Source organism: Tubulanus polymorphus, chromosome 2 (genome assembly GCF_964204645.1).
Source record: "Tubulanus polymorphus chromosome 2, tnTubPoly1.2, whole genome shotgun sequence".
Taxonomy (NCBI): domain Eukaryota; kingdom Metazoa; phylum Nemertea; class Palaeonemertea; order Tubulaniformes; family Tubulanidae; genus Tubulanus; species Tubulanus polymorphus.
The window spans coordinates 27357027-27375710 of NC_134026.1; the positions used below are offsets into that span (position 1 = coordinate 27357027).

At 35.5% G+C, this 18684-nt stretch overlaps 3 protein-coding genes across 7 annotated transcripts; 1 reads left to right on the plus strand and 2 right to left on the minus strand.

Annotated features, from left to right (window-relative positions):
* Positions 1-294: 294 nt before the first annotated feature.
* On the minus strand, positions 295-6402 carry LOC141898840 (KH domain-containing, RNA-binding, signal transduction-associated protein 2-like). Of its 4 annotated transcripts, none has more exons than XR_012618605.1 (10): positions 6264-6402; positions 4825-4976; positions 4338-4454; positions 4036-4179; positions 3742-3950; positions 3564-3657; positions 3413-3474; positions 3074-3126; positions 1726-1879; positions 295-408 (listed from the first exon to the last, which is right to left on the minus strand). XR_012618605.1 is itself a non-coding variant. In XM_074784964.1 (9 exons), the coding sequence occupies exons 1-9, from the start codon at positions 6346-6348 to the stop codon at positions 1776-1778; spliced, it is 1020 nt and encodes a 339-aa protein (XP_074641065.1). In that variant the 5' UTR covers positions 6349-6402; the 3' UTR covers positions 707-1775. The 4 variants fall into 4 exon arrangements, 2 of the variants coding, with proteins under 2 accessions (XP_074641066.1, XP_074641065.1); XR_012618606.1 differs by lacking the exon at positions 295-408 and adding an exon at positions 623-678; XM_074784964.1 differs by lacking the exon at positions 295-408 and having other exon boundaries at positions 707-1879.
* A 4666-nt stretch (positions 6403-11068) lies between these two features.
* LOC141900698 (uncharacterized) lies at positions 11069-12112 on the plus strand. Its single transcript, XM_074787707.1, has 3 exons — positions 11069-11140; positions 11275-11330; positions 11509-12112. The coding sequence occupies exons 2-3, from the start codon at positions 11318-11320 to the stop codon at positions 11826-11828; spliced, it is 333 nt and encodes a 110-aa protein (XP_074643808.1). The 5' UTR covers positions 11069-11140; positions 11275-11317; the 3' UTR covers positions 11829-12112.
* A 353-nt stretch (positions 12113-12465) lies between these two features.
* Positions 12466-18539, minus strand: LOC141898516 (F-box/WD repeat-containing protein 1A-like). Of its 2 annotated transcripts, none has more exons than XM_074784449.1 (12): positions 18404-18539; positions 17721-17946; positions 17452-17638; positions 17285-17378; positions 17059-17196; positions 16549-16667; positions 16081-16186; positions 15841-15984; positions 15632-15750; positions 15433-15543; positions 15265-15343; positions 12466-15177 (listed from the first exon to the last, which is right to left on the minus strand). In XM_074784449.1, exons 1-12 carry the CDS (start codon positions 18467-18469, stop codon positions 15019-15021), a joined length of 1548 nt encoding a protein of 515 aa, XP_074640550.1. In that variant the 5' UTR covers positions 18470-18539; the 3' UTR covers positions 12466-15018. The 2 variants fall into 2 exon arrangements, with proteins under 2 accessions (XP_074640550.1, XP_074640549.1); XM_074784448.1 differs by having other exon boundaries at positions 16549-16676.
* Between the last annotated feature and the right edge of the window lie 145 nt (positions 18540-18684).

Below are 18684 nucleotides of genomic sequence, written 5' to 3' on the forward strand. Positions count from 1 at the left end.
TAAATCCATTAATACACGCAATCTCCGTTGCCGAAATCCAGATCGAGAATATCCTAATCTCAATGCCATTCGAGCTACCATGTCCGACAAATGATAATTATGTTGTCTAGTCCATCCATAATCCTCATTCCTCGAGTAATGTCTGATATTTAGACAATCAGGCCATCACAAAGAAGTTTAATGCATTTAAGCATGGTGCCACAACTAGATGCTGTCATTTTAAGTTTCTGTCAGAAAAAAACTACAACAACGGAACCCAATAAAGAAGCAAAATTACGAGTAAGATTAATTTGATTAAAAAACACTCATGTGTTTATTACATCTTATATACATAGTATAAAAAAATAAATTTCCAAATAGTTTATAAATGCAATCTCCACTAAAACAATCTGTAGGCAATTGACTGTCCTGAAACAAATAAACAAAATGGTGAGATTTTTGTTTTATTTTACTCAATATCAAGTGCAACACTTACATCAAAACTTCACAAATAAAATAGATGTATTTTTCATAGAACTTCTGTGTAATGTCTCTCATTATAGAACTCATGTGCGAGATAAATTTTTGTTCATGTATTTGTAAATGTTTTTACCTTCTTTATGAATTTACAATAATATATTACCTTTTAGAACAATTTTCAACGTTTCCAATTCCTCATCATTATGTGGGTAGAAGTGTCTTTTAAATCAATAATTATAAAGTTTAAATTAATTGTGATGAAATGACAGATTCAGCTATGGGTTGGACAGACATCAAATATTTGAATATCAACCCAACTTTGTCCTCATATTAAAATCCACATCTTTCAATAGGAATACATATGTTATATATTGGCATATGTTGCAAAAATGGAAATAGACCTAAAACTACGCAAGTCAAAGGAAATTCTAGATCACACGTCTGAATGATTATGGATGACACCAGATTCAAATGACTTCTATTGTGGTCATTGAACAAGCTTGTCCAACTCGTCACTTATTCAAATTTAACAACGAATGTTAGCTCAAATGCAGGATGATTTACATAAGACAAAGCATTAACTTTTTAAATACGATTAAATTTCAACCTAATCTTAAATTTGAGACTTTTGTTTCGGCACGACTTCCGTCTGGTAACGAGATTATTTACCCCAGTCATGAGTTTAGACAAGCTTATTTTTTTAAACTCTAGCAAAGAAAGCAAAATAAGTGAGATATTATATCAAAACAATTACAGTTTATTTTAATTACAATTAAAAACACTACATGTATATGACATTCGATCCACGAAGCAACATTATAATTATATGACGATAAAATCAAAAATTTATCATAATTTTATGATCAAAAGATTTAACTGATTCAATTTAAACGCATAAATTATGTGTTCATATTCTCACAAACAACAATAGAATTTAACGTAAAAATTATCATTTTATGCAATTTTGGTTATATTTGAACTGGGGTATAGTGATATAAAATATTTATGGTTATATCCGATATTATTAGAAGTCTCTTTTACACGAATATTTTCATACTTATGATACAATACACATAGATCCACTAACTGCGGATATCAGTCTTCGACATTTTTTTTTTTCTAGTATGATTGGTTGATGATAGAAAGTTTATATAAAATTGAACTCTGTTTAATGTTTTGAGTAAGCTGTTAGGATCTGAAGTGTGAAGTTTTTCTTTAATTGTTTGTCCGGACGAAAGGTACATAAATGTATACACTTGCTAATACCTTAAAACATGATCTGGACAACATCACTACCCTTCTCACTACTGTTTTGTTCAGTAAGCCGGTCGAGGGTAAGGATGAGCTCGGTAATCAGTCTTCGGTGGCCGAGACGGGGGTGGTGCCTTTGTCGCTGCTGATGGTCGGGTCCAAGTTTCACCTAGAAATAAAAACATGACGAATTCTCTTTAAACCCATGAATAATTTATGCGAATGTCAATATTTTCAGTAGTTCTACATGTGAAACTAAACTAACTAAATGCATATACGAGTAACATATGCCAATAGTCAAGGTGCCACACTATTTTGGAAGATGTTACAATTCACGATGAATTAATATCTGAATACGATTTTCCAGACCTCAATCTACTGCTATTGTACAATTATCTTCCACCAATTCTCTTAATTCAAAAGTCAATATATTCCAGTTATCTTAAGGAGATGAACTCTTCACAAGTAACACATGTGAGCAGCCAAGATGTGACACATGTGAGCAGCCAAGATGTGCCACGATATTTTCGACCATATGTCGTATAACAAAGAATTAACATCTGACTGAAAATCCAGCAGATCTTAATCTACTATAATTATAATACCATCTCTCATGGATCTACTCGACAATGCACATTCATGATAAACTGACGGTTAAATACACCATAACACAATCAAATGATGATATAGGTGGTGGTGATACATATGTACCAAAGACTGGAGACTGGGCACGAGAATTAGTGAAATCTCAGCACAGCACTATGGCCCTGGATTATTTAATTTCAGGTATAAGAAGTTAAGTGAATGACCAGTAAGACAAGTAAAACACAAGCTCAGTTGATCACAATACGGTATTCTGCCGCACACTCGCTTCATACCCACGCCAGTATAGATAATCACATATCACTCTATAATACAATGTGTGTATAATATGTACCAAAGACTGGAGACTGGGCACGAGAATTAGTGAAATCTCAGCACAGCACTATGGCCCTGGATTATTTAATTTCAGGTATAAGAAGTTAAGTGAATGACCAGTAAGACAAGTAAAACACAAGCTCAGTTGATCACAATACGGCATTTTGCCGCACACTCGCTTCATACCCACGCCAGTATAGATAATCACATATCACGCTATAATACACGTGTGTATAAAATGTACCAAAGACTGGAGACTGGGCACGAGAATTAGTGAAATCTCAACACAGCACTATGACCCTGGTTTCTTAATTTCAGGTATAAGAAGTAAAGTGAATGACCAGTAAGACAAGTAAAACACAAGCTCAGTTGATCACAATACGGCATTCAGTCGCACACTCGCTTCAAACCCTTACTAGACAGTAAATGATGAATATATGCTTACCATAGGAATCATAACCGCGACCTTGACCATGCCCATAATCATAATACTCATCCCTGTAAGCAAATACAGCGACTTCAATCACAGCAGACAAGTAGTGAATAAAAACGAGACAAGAAGATACACAATATCCGTGTAAGATGATAACGAGAGAAATCCCACAATAAAATACAGCCAAAACGAGAAATTTTGATAGAAGAGTATATATATTTGCACAACGTTTTGGCTAAAGACTATTAGCCATCATCAGTATGCGTTTTGGCTGAATTTATTGTGAGATTTCTCTCGTTATCGTTAGTGAATAAAAAGTTTATAAATGAATAATAATAAGTGGGAACTAACGTTTGAGAATAGCCAGCATCGTAACTGTCATACACAGCTTCAGCTCCATAGTCTTCATACGCCTGAAAATACACAATATGAGCAGTTTGCAAACAAAATGTACAGCGAATACTATCTGTCAGTTGTTCATCACATTTCAGTTTTTACTTACGTATTCTTCTTCATATCTAGGCGCAGGCACTGGAGGGGCTCGAGCTGGGGCAGGCCTTACAGCGCCACGTCCTCTTACAGCTGGTGGAGTACCACTAATATAAATCAAAATATACATTATAGTTGTAATAATAAATCACACATCAAAGCATTGTTTCTAACAAATCGAAAGGACTTACCGTCCTCTAGCACCAGGAGTTGCTAGTAGACTACCTCTAGCAGGAGTTACAGGAGGACGACCTCTACCTCGTCCACGTACAGGAGTACTAACTGGCGCATGTTGAGCTCCTCGAGGAGGACCTGTGTGCGACGATCCAATTCCCTGTTGATCTCCATTATAATACGCCAGTTCTTCCAGTTGTTGTTGCCTGATATCATCATTCAGTTCCTAATTAAAACAGAAATGCCAGATTTGTGAAAACTGCTTGAGTACACCTGAAACACAAATCGATATGAGAGCTAATTCTACTCACTGGAATGAGATAACGCTTAAGCTCTGACAAAGCATGGGCTAATCTGGAATGAGCCTCTGCTGGAGGTGCATATACTTCTACTTGAACATGTAACTCTTCACTTAAATGTGCATATTTTCCACCTTCTTTTCGTTGTTCTTCTTCCTGTTTTCAAATGAAGTTATCATAAGTCAATGAAAAACATGTACTTATAATTTCTAGCTCTAAAACAATAACCGCACACATAATGTGACTGGGTATTCATCATAGCTGGTTTAGTATACCAATCATGGCTCTAAAAAATTTTAAAAGTTTATTCTAACCTTATCCTTATCCCTCATCGATCCTTTTCCTAATATAGCCATACGGGTGAGAGTACCTTCCTGCAGTCGTTTGAATGTGTGACCTTTTGGACCCAACAGTTTCCCAACAAAGTTGAACTGAAAATCAAAAACAAAACTTTTATGAATTTATCTTTCTACATAGGTAGAAATCTTTACTAATGAAGCATGTCTGTTATCATGCTACCTAATGCCAACTACATTCCCATTATTATTCTAGTTATTAGACGAACCCGTTGAAACAAGGTCCAAAATGTTTTATATTTTAAGCGAATGTTTTAGATTAAATTCTTTTAGTGTCTATCATCGATTAAAATATACACCCTAACATATATATGTTAATTAAGGAGAAATTACTTTTTAAACTGAAAAAAAAAGAATATAATCCAAACAAAATTTAGAATAGATTTTAATGATATTCATTCTACAATCAGCACAACACCTATTATTTTATAAGTCCTCCACTTACTTTTGGAAACTGTTTTACAGGAATAGATATTTTTTCAACTATTTTGATAGGTTTATCAGATATTAAATCGATGTGTGCCTTAGAAGACTCTGTACTTTGTTGCGTTGTATTTGACGCTCCATTTTCATGTTTCACTTGCCCATGCATGTTGTCTGAAATGTAAATTTCTAATTCTTGTGACCCTTACTCGGCAAGCTGAATGAACTTTTTAGACAAAGATTATCATCAAGCTGGTCTTCTTTTTTATTACTATGAACTTCACATTTTTAAGCCATTTTTTGAACTCATAAATGGTAAAATAGAGCTTACTAATTTTATCAATGAACAAGTAGGCCCTACCTAACAAATAATTAGACACAAATAATTCATTAAGACACAAATGATTTAATTTTACACTTTTATAATATTTTATTATTTCATCTTGCTTGTTTACTGGTAAATACATATTCGAATTTAACCAAAACAAACTAAATTAAAAACTTGACCTTTTCTGAAGCTAGGTTCTGCCGTTATTTTAAGCAAATTTTTGAGAAAACATTATAATTTTTACACCTCTAAAATTATCTAGAAAATGACACATCTGAAATGCATATAACTCTTTGAAAATTGCATTATCAATTCATATCATGGGACCCCATTTTATACATGCCTAACTGAAACTCAAAAACCTGACAGTGCTTTGCTTTCCAACGTGTAGCAGGGCGTTTTAAAAATCCAAAGGGCCGGTTCAGGTTACTAAAACATCATTTAAGCCTCAAAATGCCATGGCAAGCATTATAGATACCTATAGCCATAGAACTCACAGTAATGATGATATTACTTTCTGAAGGATTCATCAATTTCAACAAGAACAAGGGATTATTTTAGTTTTGAAATTGGATACCTTGCATGACAGAAACTGTTAATTTCAAGTACCGGTAACAGTAATAAAAGTGAAAACAATAAAAACCAGACAAAATTAGCCTAAAATCAAGTTTAATGATAACCTAGTATTATAGGGACTACAATTACAACAATGTTACCAACTTCAATGATAGCCAGATATCGTCGTCTATGCATTATATCCTGACACTGCACCCAATACCGTTTCACTAACTCAAGAGACAAACGGTCTCACACACACAGTCAGCGGACTGTCGTCACAACAATAGCTGAGGGTGAAAATTCAAGATGCGACACGTCACGGTATTATACACTGTTTACTTATAGGTAGTACCTAAGATACTGTGTCGCATCTATGAATCTGGGATCATCCCCAGCTATCCTGGCAAGCGACAAATAACGCCGGGTAAAACATTAAATATCACGAGGTGGAGGCGTGTGTGTAGTGTGTACGACACCCGACCCGATTCAGTTGCCGAAGGGAACAACTCCAAATAAAAACACTCAGCAATACATTCTACAACGAAATCCATTAAAGACGGTAAAATAATTCCTACCTAATCCTTGCTGGGAAGAATATGAACCGTAACCTTGTTGATTATCATCCATTTCATCGACCGCGTTCGACCACGAAGAATTCATCGTCAACTAAAACTGCACGCCTTCTGACACCGATATATCTATATGTACCACGCGCCCCGGATGTATTGTTACGTAGATAAAATATAGTGCGCTACAAAATTTGAATTATGATATAAATATTACACAAACTTTCACAATCTGACTTGATTTAGTCAATTAATATATACATTATGTCATTTTCAAATGAATAGTAGGTATTAATTGGCAAAATAGCTGATTTGATGAATAGTGCAGGGTGCGCGTAGCAATTTATCACGCAATTCGACACTAGATGTCAGCATATTCCGTTAAGACTAGACCACTCGCTTGCCAAAGTTGACAAAAAGTCACATTGGGAATGCGGTGGCGGCCCGGGGCGGGTGGAAAATCGAATAACCTGACGAAATTTGCATTTGATTATGCCTTTCGGTGTGTTTTTTGTTATTCTCAATTTTAAAAATATGTTTGCTTACAAATAAACACGGGGTGTGGTACTCAAAATAAAGCGTGTGAAGTTTCACAAAAAAGACATCAAACATTGACTGACTAGGCCGGCTACCGGAGATGCAGTTGCTCGTTGTCTTGTCTCGTTGATTTTTAAAACGCAAAGTATCACTCATGTCGAAATATAATTGGAACACGTATATATTCATTGTACTTTTCACAGCTGTGTGTTTTCATACAGGTAGGAAGAGTTAACATTTACATCTATTCTACTCAATGCACGGGAATGTTTTTAGTTTAAAAATCTTGTTACAGTATTCTGCCAACGATGGGGCCAATCGAATGATGATTCTGAAGGTATGTAGACCTGACTGGCCCTTAAAAACATCTTAAATGCAAGTACCCGAAACTGATTTTAAAGTATCAAGTATTTTCATAGAGGATTCCGGATTGTGGTGCAAAGGTCGCAGTTGGCGACGGCGAGATTTGAAATGCAGGACAGCAATTACCGAGAATAGAACGACTTGTATTGAAATCGCAAAAATATGTGATAACTCAACAGATTGTGCTGATGGTTCCGACGAGGACTTGAAATGGGCGCCTTGCAAACTTGGAATAAACGCTCGTATTGAAGCAGCAAAGAACAGGAGTAAGTTGGATTCCTACTTCGTTGATGGAATAGAGTCTTAGACGAGGTTGAAAAAACGATATTATGAATCCATTGGTATTTTTCTTAAATTGATAGAAGTTTAGATGGTTTCGGGTTTTTTTTCAGGAAATATGTACATCATCGGAGGTGTTTTAGGAGGTCTATTTGGGGGAATACTGATCGGGGCGATTATCTGTGTCGTTCGGCATCGCCATTCATTGGCTAAACAAGTAGAAGGCGTTGATTATCCAGATTTTGCTGCTGCCTGGTTTGGGGAAGACATCGAGTATGAAGAAAAACCAAAATCCACAAACGAAGTGGCCAAAAAAGAATCGGGCGACAAAGAAGACAAGTCAGACTGCGTTGCGAAAATGGACACGTCTGAACCAAATCAATGCAAATACTAAATCGCCACAAAAAAATCTCTCACGAAACTTCAATTCTATGCACCAAGAAAAAATCTTATTTCAATTTCTTTGATCAGCAGCTACAAATTGACAACATTTTCTAATGAATTTTGATATAGGTTTTATATCTCATCTCTGTACGTATATATGTATTCACAGACATTTATTCGTGGCGCGTTTTGAATTTCCTGTACGACATGAAAGGCCACGAGTAACGTTGCACCTTATCATTAAACACAACAATTTTTTTAATGTAGCCAAAATAGTTAGATTTGAAAAAGAATACGTTTGTTCGTGTCGCGGGTGTGGTACGCAAAATACTCTTTGAATAATCCGAAAGATGATGGAACTAGTACGTACACGCCGAACAAAACAGTTGTTTTTTGTTTAGTGATGTCGACAGCTTCAAAATATCACTCATGTTGAATACGAATATATTTCTCATATTGACCATCTTGTGTCTCATATCATGCCAGGCAGGTAAGTTTTAGCCAATTAGTTATATAGTTCATTTTGATAGTTCATCCACTTCTTTAAAATGTCGACCGGTTTAATTTGTTACAGTATACTGTGGAAGTCCATGGGGCAAACCTGTCAAACGAGATCCCGCTCGTAAGTACCGTAGTAGTTTCCATTTTCATATAAGAGGAATTTTTTTATGTGCAAGAGCCAAAGGTGTGAATCATTGGGCGGGGATTTTTGGATTTTTGAATTTCTGAGAATTAGAGTTTAGAGATTAGTAATTTTAGATTCAACGCTCGATAGGCCTACAAAATGCTGAATTCATCGGTTCAGCATCAGTAGGCTATCGATCGGTAAATGTATCTATTTTCAATAGCAAGTAACACCGTTAGATTTCTCGCGAATCTCGGATTTATTGGGACTATCTCGGGACCATCCATGTTTTCGTTTGAGAAAGTTGGCTCGGAGTTTAATTGGCGAAAATGGTTGGTTAGGTCGTTGGTATTTGCTAAGCAGGGAGAACGGTCTCTGTTCTTAAAAAGTGTCCATAAATCTCTAGGGTTAGACTTTTTTTAGGTTCTGTGCGTTTGTTTAGTTGACATATAGAGTTTTGGTTGTCGTTTGTAACAGAGGTTTCTTAGAGTCGAAATAAAAGGCGATTTAATCTGGCTTATATTTTCTTTTGTTTTATGTTTAGCATAGCGCCGCTTGGCTTGGTGGTGATTCCTTTACATTGTTTGCTTTTACCACTGAGATTAGATTTGGGTTTAACGTTGTCGTTTTAGGGGTAGGCCTAGTATTTGTAATTCCAATAATATTTGTAGCTGCAATTTTTAAACGGTCACAAATGAGATTATTTTCCTGGTTTGCATCTATTTGCCGGTTCTAAGGTTATCGCTCATAAGTCAATAGATTCAGTTTCACGTGAATATACGTTGACTTAGTTTGGGCATGGACGTATATAAACTATCTAGTTAATACGTCCATGGTTTGAGTACGGTGCGAATAGGACGATCGGACGTGGCCCGTTCAAAATTACGGGAATCTGCGAATATTTGAAATGGATCCGGTAGATCAAAGTGATCATGTAGCCAACAATATGACAGTTTGTCCCTTTTTAAACAAGTAAATTCACCGACAAGTCTTTCATAGCCAATCCCACACCGTTTACTTCTCTTTCTAAATTCAAGAAGCCTTCGACTATAATCATTTACACTTTGGTCCTTATTATATCTAGTTAGAAAATATTACTATGAAATCATCGTTGTTATTTGGGGAAATCTAAATGTCTTTTTTTTGTTTTTGTATGAGCGTTTTGGTCGCCACACATGAAAATCTGGTTGCCTAATATTGTCTAACTCGTTAAAAAGGTTACATCGCCATAATCACTTGTTTCACTGCTAACGTAAATGCCACAACAAAATTTTTTCATGGTGAAACATCGGTCTAGTGTCACCTTGTCACACATATTGTTAAGATCATATCGTAATCTGTTTTTCAAACTTAATGATTTTTCATCATGACTCCGCAATGAAAATTATTTGATATGAAAAATAGATCATTTTAGTGATATTTGTGACATAGTTCGACACAAAGGCTTACTCTATTGGAGCCCAAGTTTTTAACACTGCGAGGTCGCACCAATATTCCGCGGCCCTGCAAAGAAGAATCCGAAAATTGGCACCCTAGATGCATGGGGCAATTTCAATACTGACTAAGAATCAAGCAAGTTTGGAATCGGCTATTTTGAACGAGAACTACACAAAAATACTAAGAATCCCCTTTTTAAAACCCCTCTTAGGGCCTGAGGCCATGATTTTATGTGTATGAATATATATTGTAGTGGATAATGCTCAGTTATGGTGCCCGAAGAAAACGAGGAGGAGCGGATATAGATTCAAATGTAAAACGCCTGGAGCAAATAACAAGGAGATTTGTATTGCATTAGAAAAAGTATGTGATAAAACAACAGATTGCGCTGATGGTTCCGACGAGGATTCAAATTGGGCGCCTTGCAACCTTGCAATAAACGCCCGTCGTACTAAAGCAAAACGAACGAGTACGTTTGGATTTTTTATTTCGCACGTGTCCTTATGTGAACACCCAGTTGCTCCGTTTCGTAGGATTTAAGTTCTTATATTTATATTTTAGGGAATATGTACATTATTGGGGGTGTTCTAGGAGGTGTGTTTGGGGGAATATTGGTTGGAGCGATTATCTGCGTTGTTCGGCATCGCCATTCATTGGCAAAAGAACAAACAGGGATGGAATACACAGATTACGCAGCCGCATGGTTCGGGATGGATGGTGACGCCGATATTAAAGAAAGTGAAGAAAAATCTGCAAATGAAGTGGCCAAAAAAGAACCGGACAGTGAAAAATCAAAATGTGCAGCGGAAGTGGACACAACTGCACCAGACCAATACACATGGAAATACTAAATTCATCAAATCTAAAACATAACAATTTCACCGTGCACCAAAAAATAATTGTATTCAATATTTAATTCTTCAATCAGCTGTAGAAAAATGACCTAAAGAAGGTTTTTCACTAAATATTCCTAGTTTTGATATTCGTGATATGAAATTAAAGAACAAACACTTTTAACTTGTTTTTTTCTCGCACTTAACATAAATGAAGAACGAGACACATGCGTAAATTCATTCGTAAACAGACAGAATACGTAATAGTTATCTATAAATAAGGGTGTGGCTAGAGAGCCTCGAGATATACACAATCACATCATCGCAGTTTATATATATGATAGCCAGGTTGCTGAACAAAAGCTTTATCCACATTCAGCTCTTTTCACGTCAACCTTCCAAGCCTACGTTCGGGTTAAAAATACAAGGTAAGTTTGAAATAATAACGTTGAATCGTTCCTAGATAATTTGATTTGCAGGGTCCGTTGTCTTTCCGATGATGCACCAACTGTTGCGAGTTCAATCCGTGATTTGTAGTGGTTTTCTTTGCTTTTTGTTGTAGGAATCATCCATGTAGAAATTAGCCAAATAAACAGATATCAATTATGGTGATATTTGGTAAGTTCTGAATGTACATGTTAATATGATTAACAATCAATACATAGGCAGTCGATTTTACTCCCGGGAATCAAGCGGAAACTTAGAACCTTAACATATACGTAAAATTATATCGTAATACAGCCTGTGTGTCTTGAAGATTCTATATTTCGTTGTCATTTGTTAATCGCTTTTGTAGATGGGCGAGTTTTACAGTTTCTTCTCGTGGCTGGTCTAACCACATTATCCTGTGCCATATTCTGTGCATTGCTACACACAGTGAGGATTGCGATCAGAGCTTGCAATGCCGACGCAGAATCATCGCATGAATCACGTGACCATGAACTCGATGACGATGACGAGGACCCGGGTTTGAATCATCCACGTGTTCGTCCAGAGATTTATGCTACTCAACCACCGCCTTATTCGGCCTGGAACACAGCTCAATCGGGTTCGCCATATACTAAAGACTTACCTCCAACATATGACGAAGCCATCAAATACCAGTGGAATTACTAACTTCATTCAATCTCAGGATATGTGCATATATCTGTACAAAGATATCCATAAGTGAACATCCATAATTTTAGCATGATTATAAGAGAATTGACATTTTGATACCAAACGAAATCTGAACGGTTTAATTCTACAGTTGCTTTAATATAACAGCCTCCCTCGCAGGGATTTGAACCTGATGGCACCGCATCGAGTCATGTTCGAGATATAGCATTGTCTTTGACTTCATTTTTAAATCCATACAACGAGATTCGAGAAATCATTTGTTTGCATATACGGTAGTTGTTTAATTGGTTTTATATAATCAAATAGTATAGATGTGTATGTTATTTTTTGTCAATGGCTGACGAGTAATATAATTGTTATATGTTTCATATTCACAATGAATTCGTCTTATGCTGGTGGTATTCATATAGCCGATAATCGTTATTCCAACCCCAAACGTACATTTCTAAATGGATTATATATGGACTAAACGGACATTTCGAAATTCAACAAATATAATCTAAATGCCCATAGATTCCGTTTCAAGGGGCCATTGAATAAAATAGGTATGTCCTCTGTCCAAGCTTAAAAGTCACACCGGTTTTATTTAATACTGCGCTGACGACCGTGAATCATTAGCATATAGAAAAGAAATGGAATGGAACACTATCTCTGATACAATATGGACAAGAGCTTTTTTATTTCAGCTGATGACTGACAGCAAAAACTTAACATCCATTCACAAAAAATTCATAACAATACACAAGTATAAACATACATTCACGAGGAAACCAAAATTACGCGTTATTTGTAACACTATTCATACTTGATTCATTTACGTTTAAAATTACAGTTAACCTCGCCCAACTCTGGCAAACTGGGACCAACAAAATATGTCCGCGAAGGTAACCGAATTCAGAGTTACGGATAGGAAAATACGTTAGGAAGTCAGAAATATGATTTTGTTTTTGTCACAGTCAAAATCGGAGTAAGGCGAGGTTCTGTATAGGGAAAAAGCTCGAACTTGGTATCTCGTTTTAATTAGCCAAATTACTGCAATATAACAGGTTTTGTTTTTCATGTGTGGTGACAAGTAGAGGATCTATCATTTACTCATTACTTTAAGAATCACTGTTCTCATTATTGAGATAAATATATAATATATAATTAGCTCAAAGAAACAAAATATCAACATATATAACAATATCAAATATAAAACAAGAATTACAGAAAATAGGAAGCACAAGTAACGTAAGGTGGGAACGAAAATGATTTTTTGAATAATAAACAGATGAATAGATATTGGATACTTCGTTTAGAGACTTCTGCGATGAGAACATGATTAAAAATGTGAAATGATAGGAATGAGGATTTACAGAACTTAATGAATATTGTTTGAACCATTGTCTATACAAACAATACTACAGTGGATTCGTCCTAAAAACTTAATATCAGTCAACTCAAACTATATTCGATCGTTTTCAAGAAAGACTTTAAATTTCCCTGATTCTCAACTCTGTGAAGTATGTAGGTTGCAATGCTTAGGAGTTGACCGTATATTTTCAACAAGCTTACTGTGCCACACCAAAAATCGATTGAAACAAACCCTTTAGTTCGTGTGAAGATCTGATGATAAAATTCAAAATGTGAAGTAAATAGCTCTTAATATCAGCATTTTTGATTTTGTAACCAGTACACGCGAGTACCGGTACATTATATATGTATCAACAAAAAAGAATACTGAAAATCTACTAAGACTGCTGGACTATTGACAAGAACTGCTCAAGTCCTCTACAAAGAATATATACACATTATTAGACTTACTGTATAAATTTGAAAGCTGAATTAGTATTTGCATTAACCTCTTATAGATTCTAATAATTAGGGGCCAGTTGATCGAAAGTTGAAAGAACTAAACCAGTGGATAACTCAACCAACTTTTGAGCGACTGTCTCCTAAAAGGGAATAATTACATGTATACAGTAAACAAATGATACAATGACAAATCAGGACATGGAAATGGCAGTTGGTATGTATGGTTTTTATGCCTTTATCAATGTATGAGAAACATGAAATGGATTTTTCAGTTAGGACTACCTGGTAAATATATATTGACATGAAAACCGAAACAAATATTAATTTCCTAGGTAGATCTCCAAAAAGTCCATAGATAAACTACTACATTGTGTACAAAATCATCCCGATTGTATTCAATCAAATAAAACAGCTCAAATAGGTTAAAACCCAACAATAAAGAGTACATTAACCAATTCACGAAGTGCCCTGAATATGACCTCAGTATGACTAATACCGAAGAGTGCAATAACAAGGTTCTCTCATTTTTGTAGGCAAAATAATAGAATCGTTCACTTCACACATATAGAATCAATCAACTAAATTTACATAGCTCATTGGAAGAAATAATGTAGACGAACAGGTCCATGATACCAGTTATCAAGCCAAATAGGCAAATCTAAAAATGAACTATTCAGTGAACTGATAAGCTAGATAATAACCAAATAATGCAAGGGTATCAACTCAATATTAATTAGCTAACCTTTTAAAACATCATTCATTTAAACCACAACCACACAACATACATTATGAATTCAGAGTTTTTTTTGAATGATTTAAGTTTCATTACATAAAGAGTTTTGTGCAAATGACAACAATCACTATTTGTTGGATTCTCTGTGAACGAAGGTTTAGTCGCATCGGTTAAAAATAACCACAAACGTGATGAAAATAGCGAATACCAGTGACAATGGTCGAGATGAGTATCGCACAAAGAATCAAACCGTTTACACATAACTACGATAATCCACACTGTGTCCATCTCAATTCTCGAAAACTGTGATTCGTATATATGCAGTGGTGTAGAAACTGCACTCACGTTTGGAAACTCGGAACAACGCGACAGTTCATTTATACAGCTTACTCAAAATGTACAGCGCGGACTAGTGGTACTTAGTACAACGGGGGGTAAAAACACCATCGCATCACGACGAGTGTTACACTTGAGTAATGTATATATACGCGGTAGAAAATGATGCATCGATGGAATTTCTTTTAGATTCTCTCTCGGTTTAACCACTAGTAAAGGTGAGCGACATTAGTTATTGAATTCATAGCGCCAAGTTTAGAATCGGGAAATAAACAGCTATGCCAGCAAAAAATATGATACGTTATCACAACAATGTTTTTTTTTTCACTTGGCCAGATAAGGAAAACCTGGTGCGGCCGGTGACAGTTCAGGATCTGGAGGGGGCACATTCAAAAAGTCCCAAATTAGTATAGTGTCATCATGAGAACTACTAACTATTTGGAATTCATCAAACTGCAGACGAAACACACGACCAGAATGTTCCTAAAACAGATGAGAAAATAATTTAAGAATTCTGTCATATATATTGAACAATTTGATATACAGTATACAACATTATACCATACTTACAACAAGAGTTCTCAAACACAGAGTTCCAGCAGGCGCTCTTGGATCTAAGGCGGCTTGTAAATCCCATACCTTGATTTTGCTAGATCAATTAGACAAAATTCACCACAATTTCAGCAATATTATTTTTCAGAGATGGATCATTTCGACAAAGCAGAGATTCAAACTTACCCATCGTACGCTCCACTAACAATTCGTTTGTTGTCAAATCGAATACAACGAACCAACTCCTCATGACCCTCCAAAACTCTTAAACATGCACCGCATTCTATATCCCATAATCTGAAATTGATGTCAAATTAATAAAACACAATGCAACTGATAAGATAGAGAGTTCCATAGAAAATCGTAAGTCGACAGTAATTCTTACCGAATGGTATTATCTGAACTCCCACTGACAACCAATTTATCGCGATATTGTAAACAGGCAATACCTCGTTTGTGTCCACTAAGTGTCCGTACAAACTCACATGATGAAGTGTTCCAAACCTAGAAATAATAATGAATTACAACACACTAGTATTTAAATGACTAGTAACCGATTAATGAAGATGAAAATTCTGACATTTATGAACGTACCTTTATTGTTCTATCACCTGAGGCTGAAACTATGTATTTCTCATCAAAATCGACAACATTAACAGCAGCTCTATGTCCTAATAGCACCCTACGAAGATTGATTTCACGGGGAGACTGCATGTCCCATACAGCAATTGACCGATCCTAATATCAAATAAAAATTCACAAGGTCATGAAGTATCCAATTCTAAGCTTGCGACTAAAATTTTCAAATGTGTCACGATCGATGAGTTTACTCACTTTCGAGCATGTGACCATTATTCCATCACAGAATCGCAAGTGGAGCACAGCTTCACAATGGTGTATCAGTGTATTCATCATTTCTCCAGTTTTTACATCCCATACCCTACAATTTAATGGTTAAATGCTTTCAATAATAATTTTCAAATTACGTAACAAATGACCTGCTTCATCAGGTAAATCATCAAAACCACCCGGTAGAATAGTATTACACTGATTCAGCAATAACGCATTCTTCTAATTACTTGAGACGCAGCCTAGAATCATACCAGAGGTAAAAATGTTTAGTTTTAGTCCTCTGTAGCGTTTTCACGAAATCTTTTCTTAAAATTTGTTAATTATGCAACTAATGATCAACAAAAAATTAATTTTCATTGTTTTCTGCAGTCCTTCCAAGATTTAAATACTTGATCATGAAATTCCCATTTTCCCTTCTTTCGCCCTTCCATTTTTTGCTGAGATTCTTACCGAACTGTAGAATCACTAGACCCTGAAACAATGATATTTTCATCATACTGGAGACAAAGGACGGAGCCGGTATGACCTGTGAGTACTTGCACACATTCCAAAGACGAACGGTCCCAAATCTGAAAGAACTGATCAATTTTCAAGATACTTTACTAAAAAGAACTGTTCGACAGAATTTCATAAGAAAAGAAAATACAACTTCAATGAATATTCTTATGTGGTTCATATACGGAATTAACTGCAATGCTTCTATCCTTAAAAAGAATAATTGAACCTCTTTTGCTGAATAAGATCATACAATAATATTTCCGTGCTTAACAAATCCACTGGCAACACAACAATATGAAAATGTGCTTCCAGGAAGAATTTCAATGAAACTAATAATATTAATTGTGCTTTTACAGAGAAATCTATAGACAATCAATATATGTATATATAATAAACAGTGCAAATGAATCACTACTGAATAGAATTTTAAGAAACCAACACATTTTACGATTTAATTGCTACCTTTATCGTGTTATCTCGAAGCCCACTGACAATTTTCTGGTCATCATATTGCAAACAATAAACTCCTTTACTGGTCTCACTACGGCAGTGGATTCTTTGTAATGTATGTCGCCCCATCTTCCAATTTAGTTCAATTTTCTAGATGGATAAGAACAATACGATAAGATAAATTTAATACGGATGTATCAAAACTAACACAGCTTCCAGAGACAGATATTTCACTCACTTGAATATCGGATATTATTTGAGGGTATAATTTCCTATAAAATCTATGATCTTTAGGTGGTTCTCCAGGCTTTGGTCGGAAAAGATATTGAATCCTGTAAACAAGGAGAATTTTAAGTATGGACTCATTGCGTTTAAGTAAATTCATTAAATTGTATTTCAACCTACCAGCCACGTCTTTCAGCTAAACCTGCCCATAACGAGTCCGTTCGAACCATGTGTTCTATAAGTTTTTTCCATAACATACCATCGGAGATCACGCGATGCCATTCTTTACAAACTAATTCAGCAGAACACAGCGACTTTGCGTCCAAATAAGCCAAGATTTTCTCAGCAACATGATCGAGTCCTTTTGCTATAAAAATATCAAAGAGTTCATGGTTTAGAGAATGATAAAAAAGACATTATTCAGAAGACCGTGTCTAAAATATACTCACATGGCAATGCCGATATAAAATCCCTCTGTAGCATCGGTTTCAAAAAGCAATTTATTTGTCCATGTTGATGGTGGCACATCCGTGATAATAAATGTTCAACAAATTCGACTTGGTCATTTTCACTCCAAGTATCAAAGTATTTCGTACACATTGATTTTTCATCACTAAAAGTATCTGATGATAACGATTGTTTCTTCATACTCCTCACCATAGCGGCACTCTGAGCCTACAAATTATAAATAAATGATCAAGTATCAGGGTTGAAGGTTAGCTTAGGCTTTGGTTACGCTTAGGAAATCTGGGCTGGCACGCATGAGTCGTTATGATCCTCGGTGAGATACATCAAAAGAAGATCGGAAGAAAGAAGTAAATTGTACTCAAACGTAAATGGTACAATATTCCTCGCACTTTTTGTTGATTGATTAAGCCTATTTTGCCTCTTTTCTCTATGAAAATTACCTTTAAATCCATCAGTGTTTAATTTCTAGATATATCTCCCTATTTACTAACATCATTGATGAATCATATGACAACAGCTAGAATATTATTATTATGTGTCACTTCTATAGAATAACTACCTTAGCTTAGCACCCCAAGTAATACATACAAAACAAAATGGCCGACAAATAATGAATGAAATGACAACTTTGAGATTAGTTTTATGAGTAAATACGATACTGTACCCGCTTTTGGTCTGTTCTCTCGTCTGATATTATATTCGTCTCCATCGACGAATCCAGCGACGTCATTTTTACGGAGGATTCGACGCAGAATAAACGAAAGTCTAAGCGAATGTAGAGCTCAATGTATGAGCTGGAATTGTCAATCCGAGAAATCGTGACGTCACGTTCTCGAAATATTTCATCAATTATTTTTCAAAAAAGTGATACAAGAGTATAAGATACAATGGTCAATCGGTCATATCTATAATTCTAAAATAATCTTTTTCGAGTGAAAGTGCTCA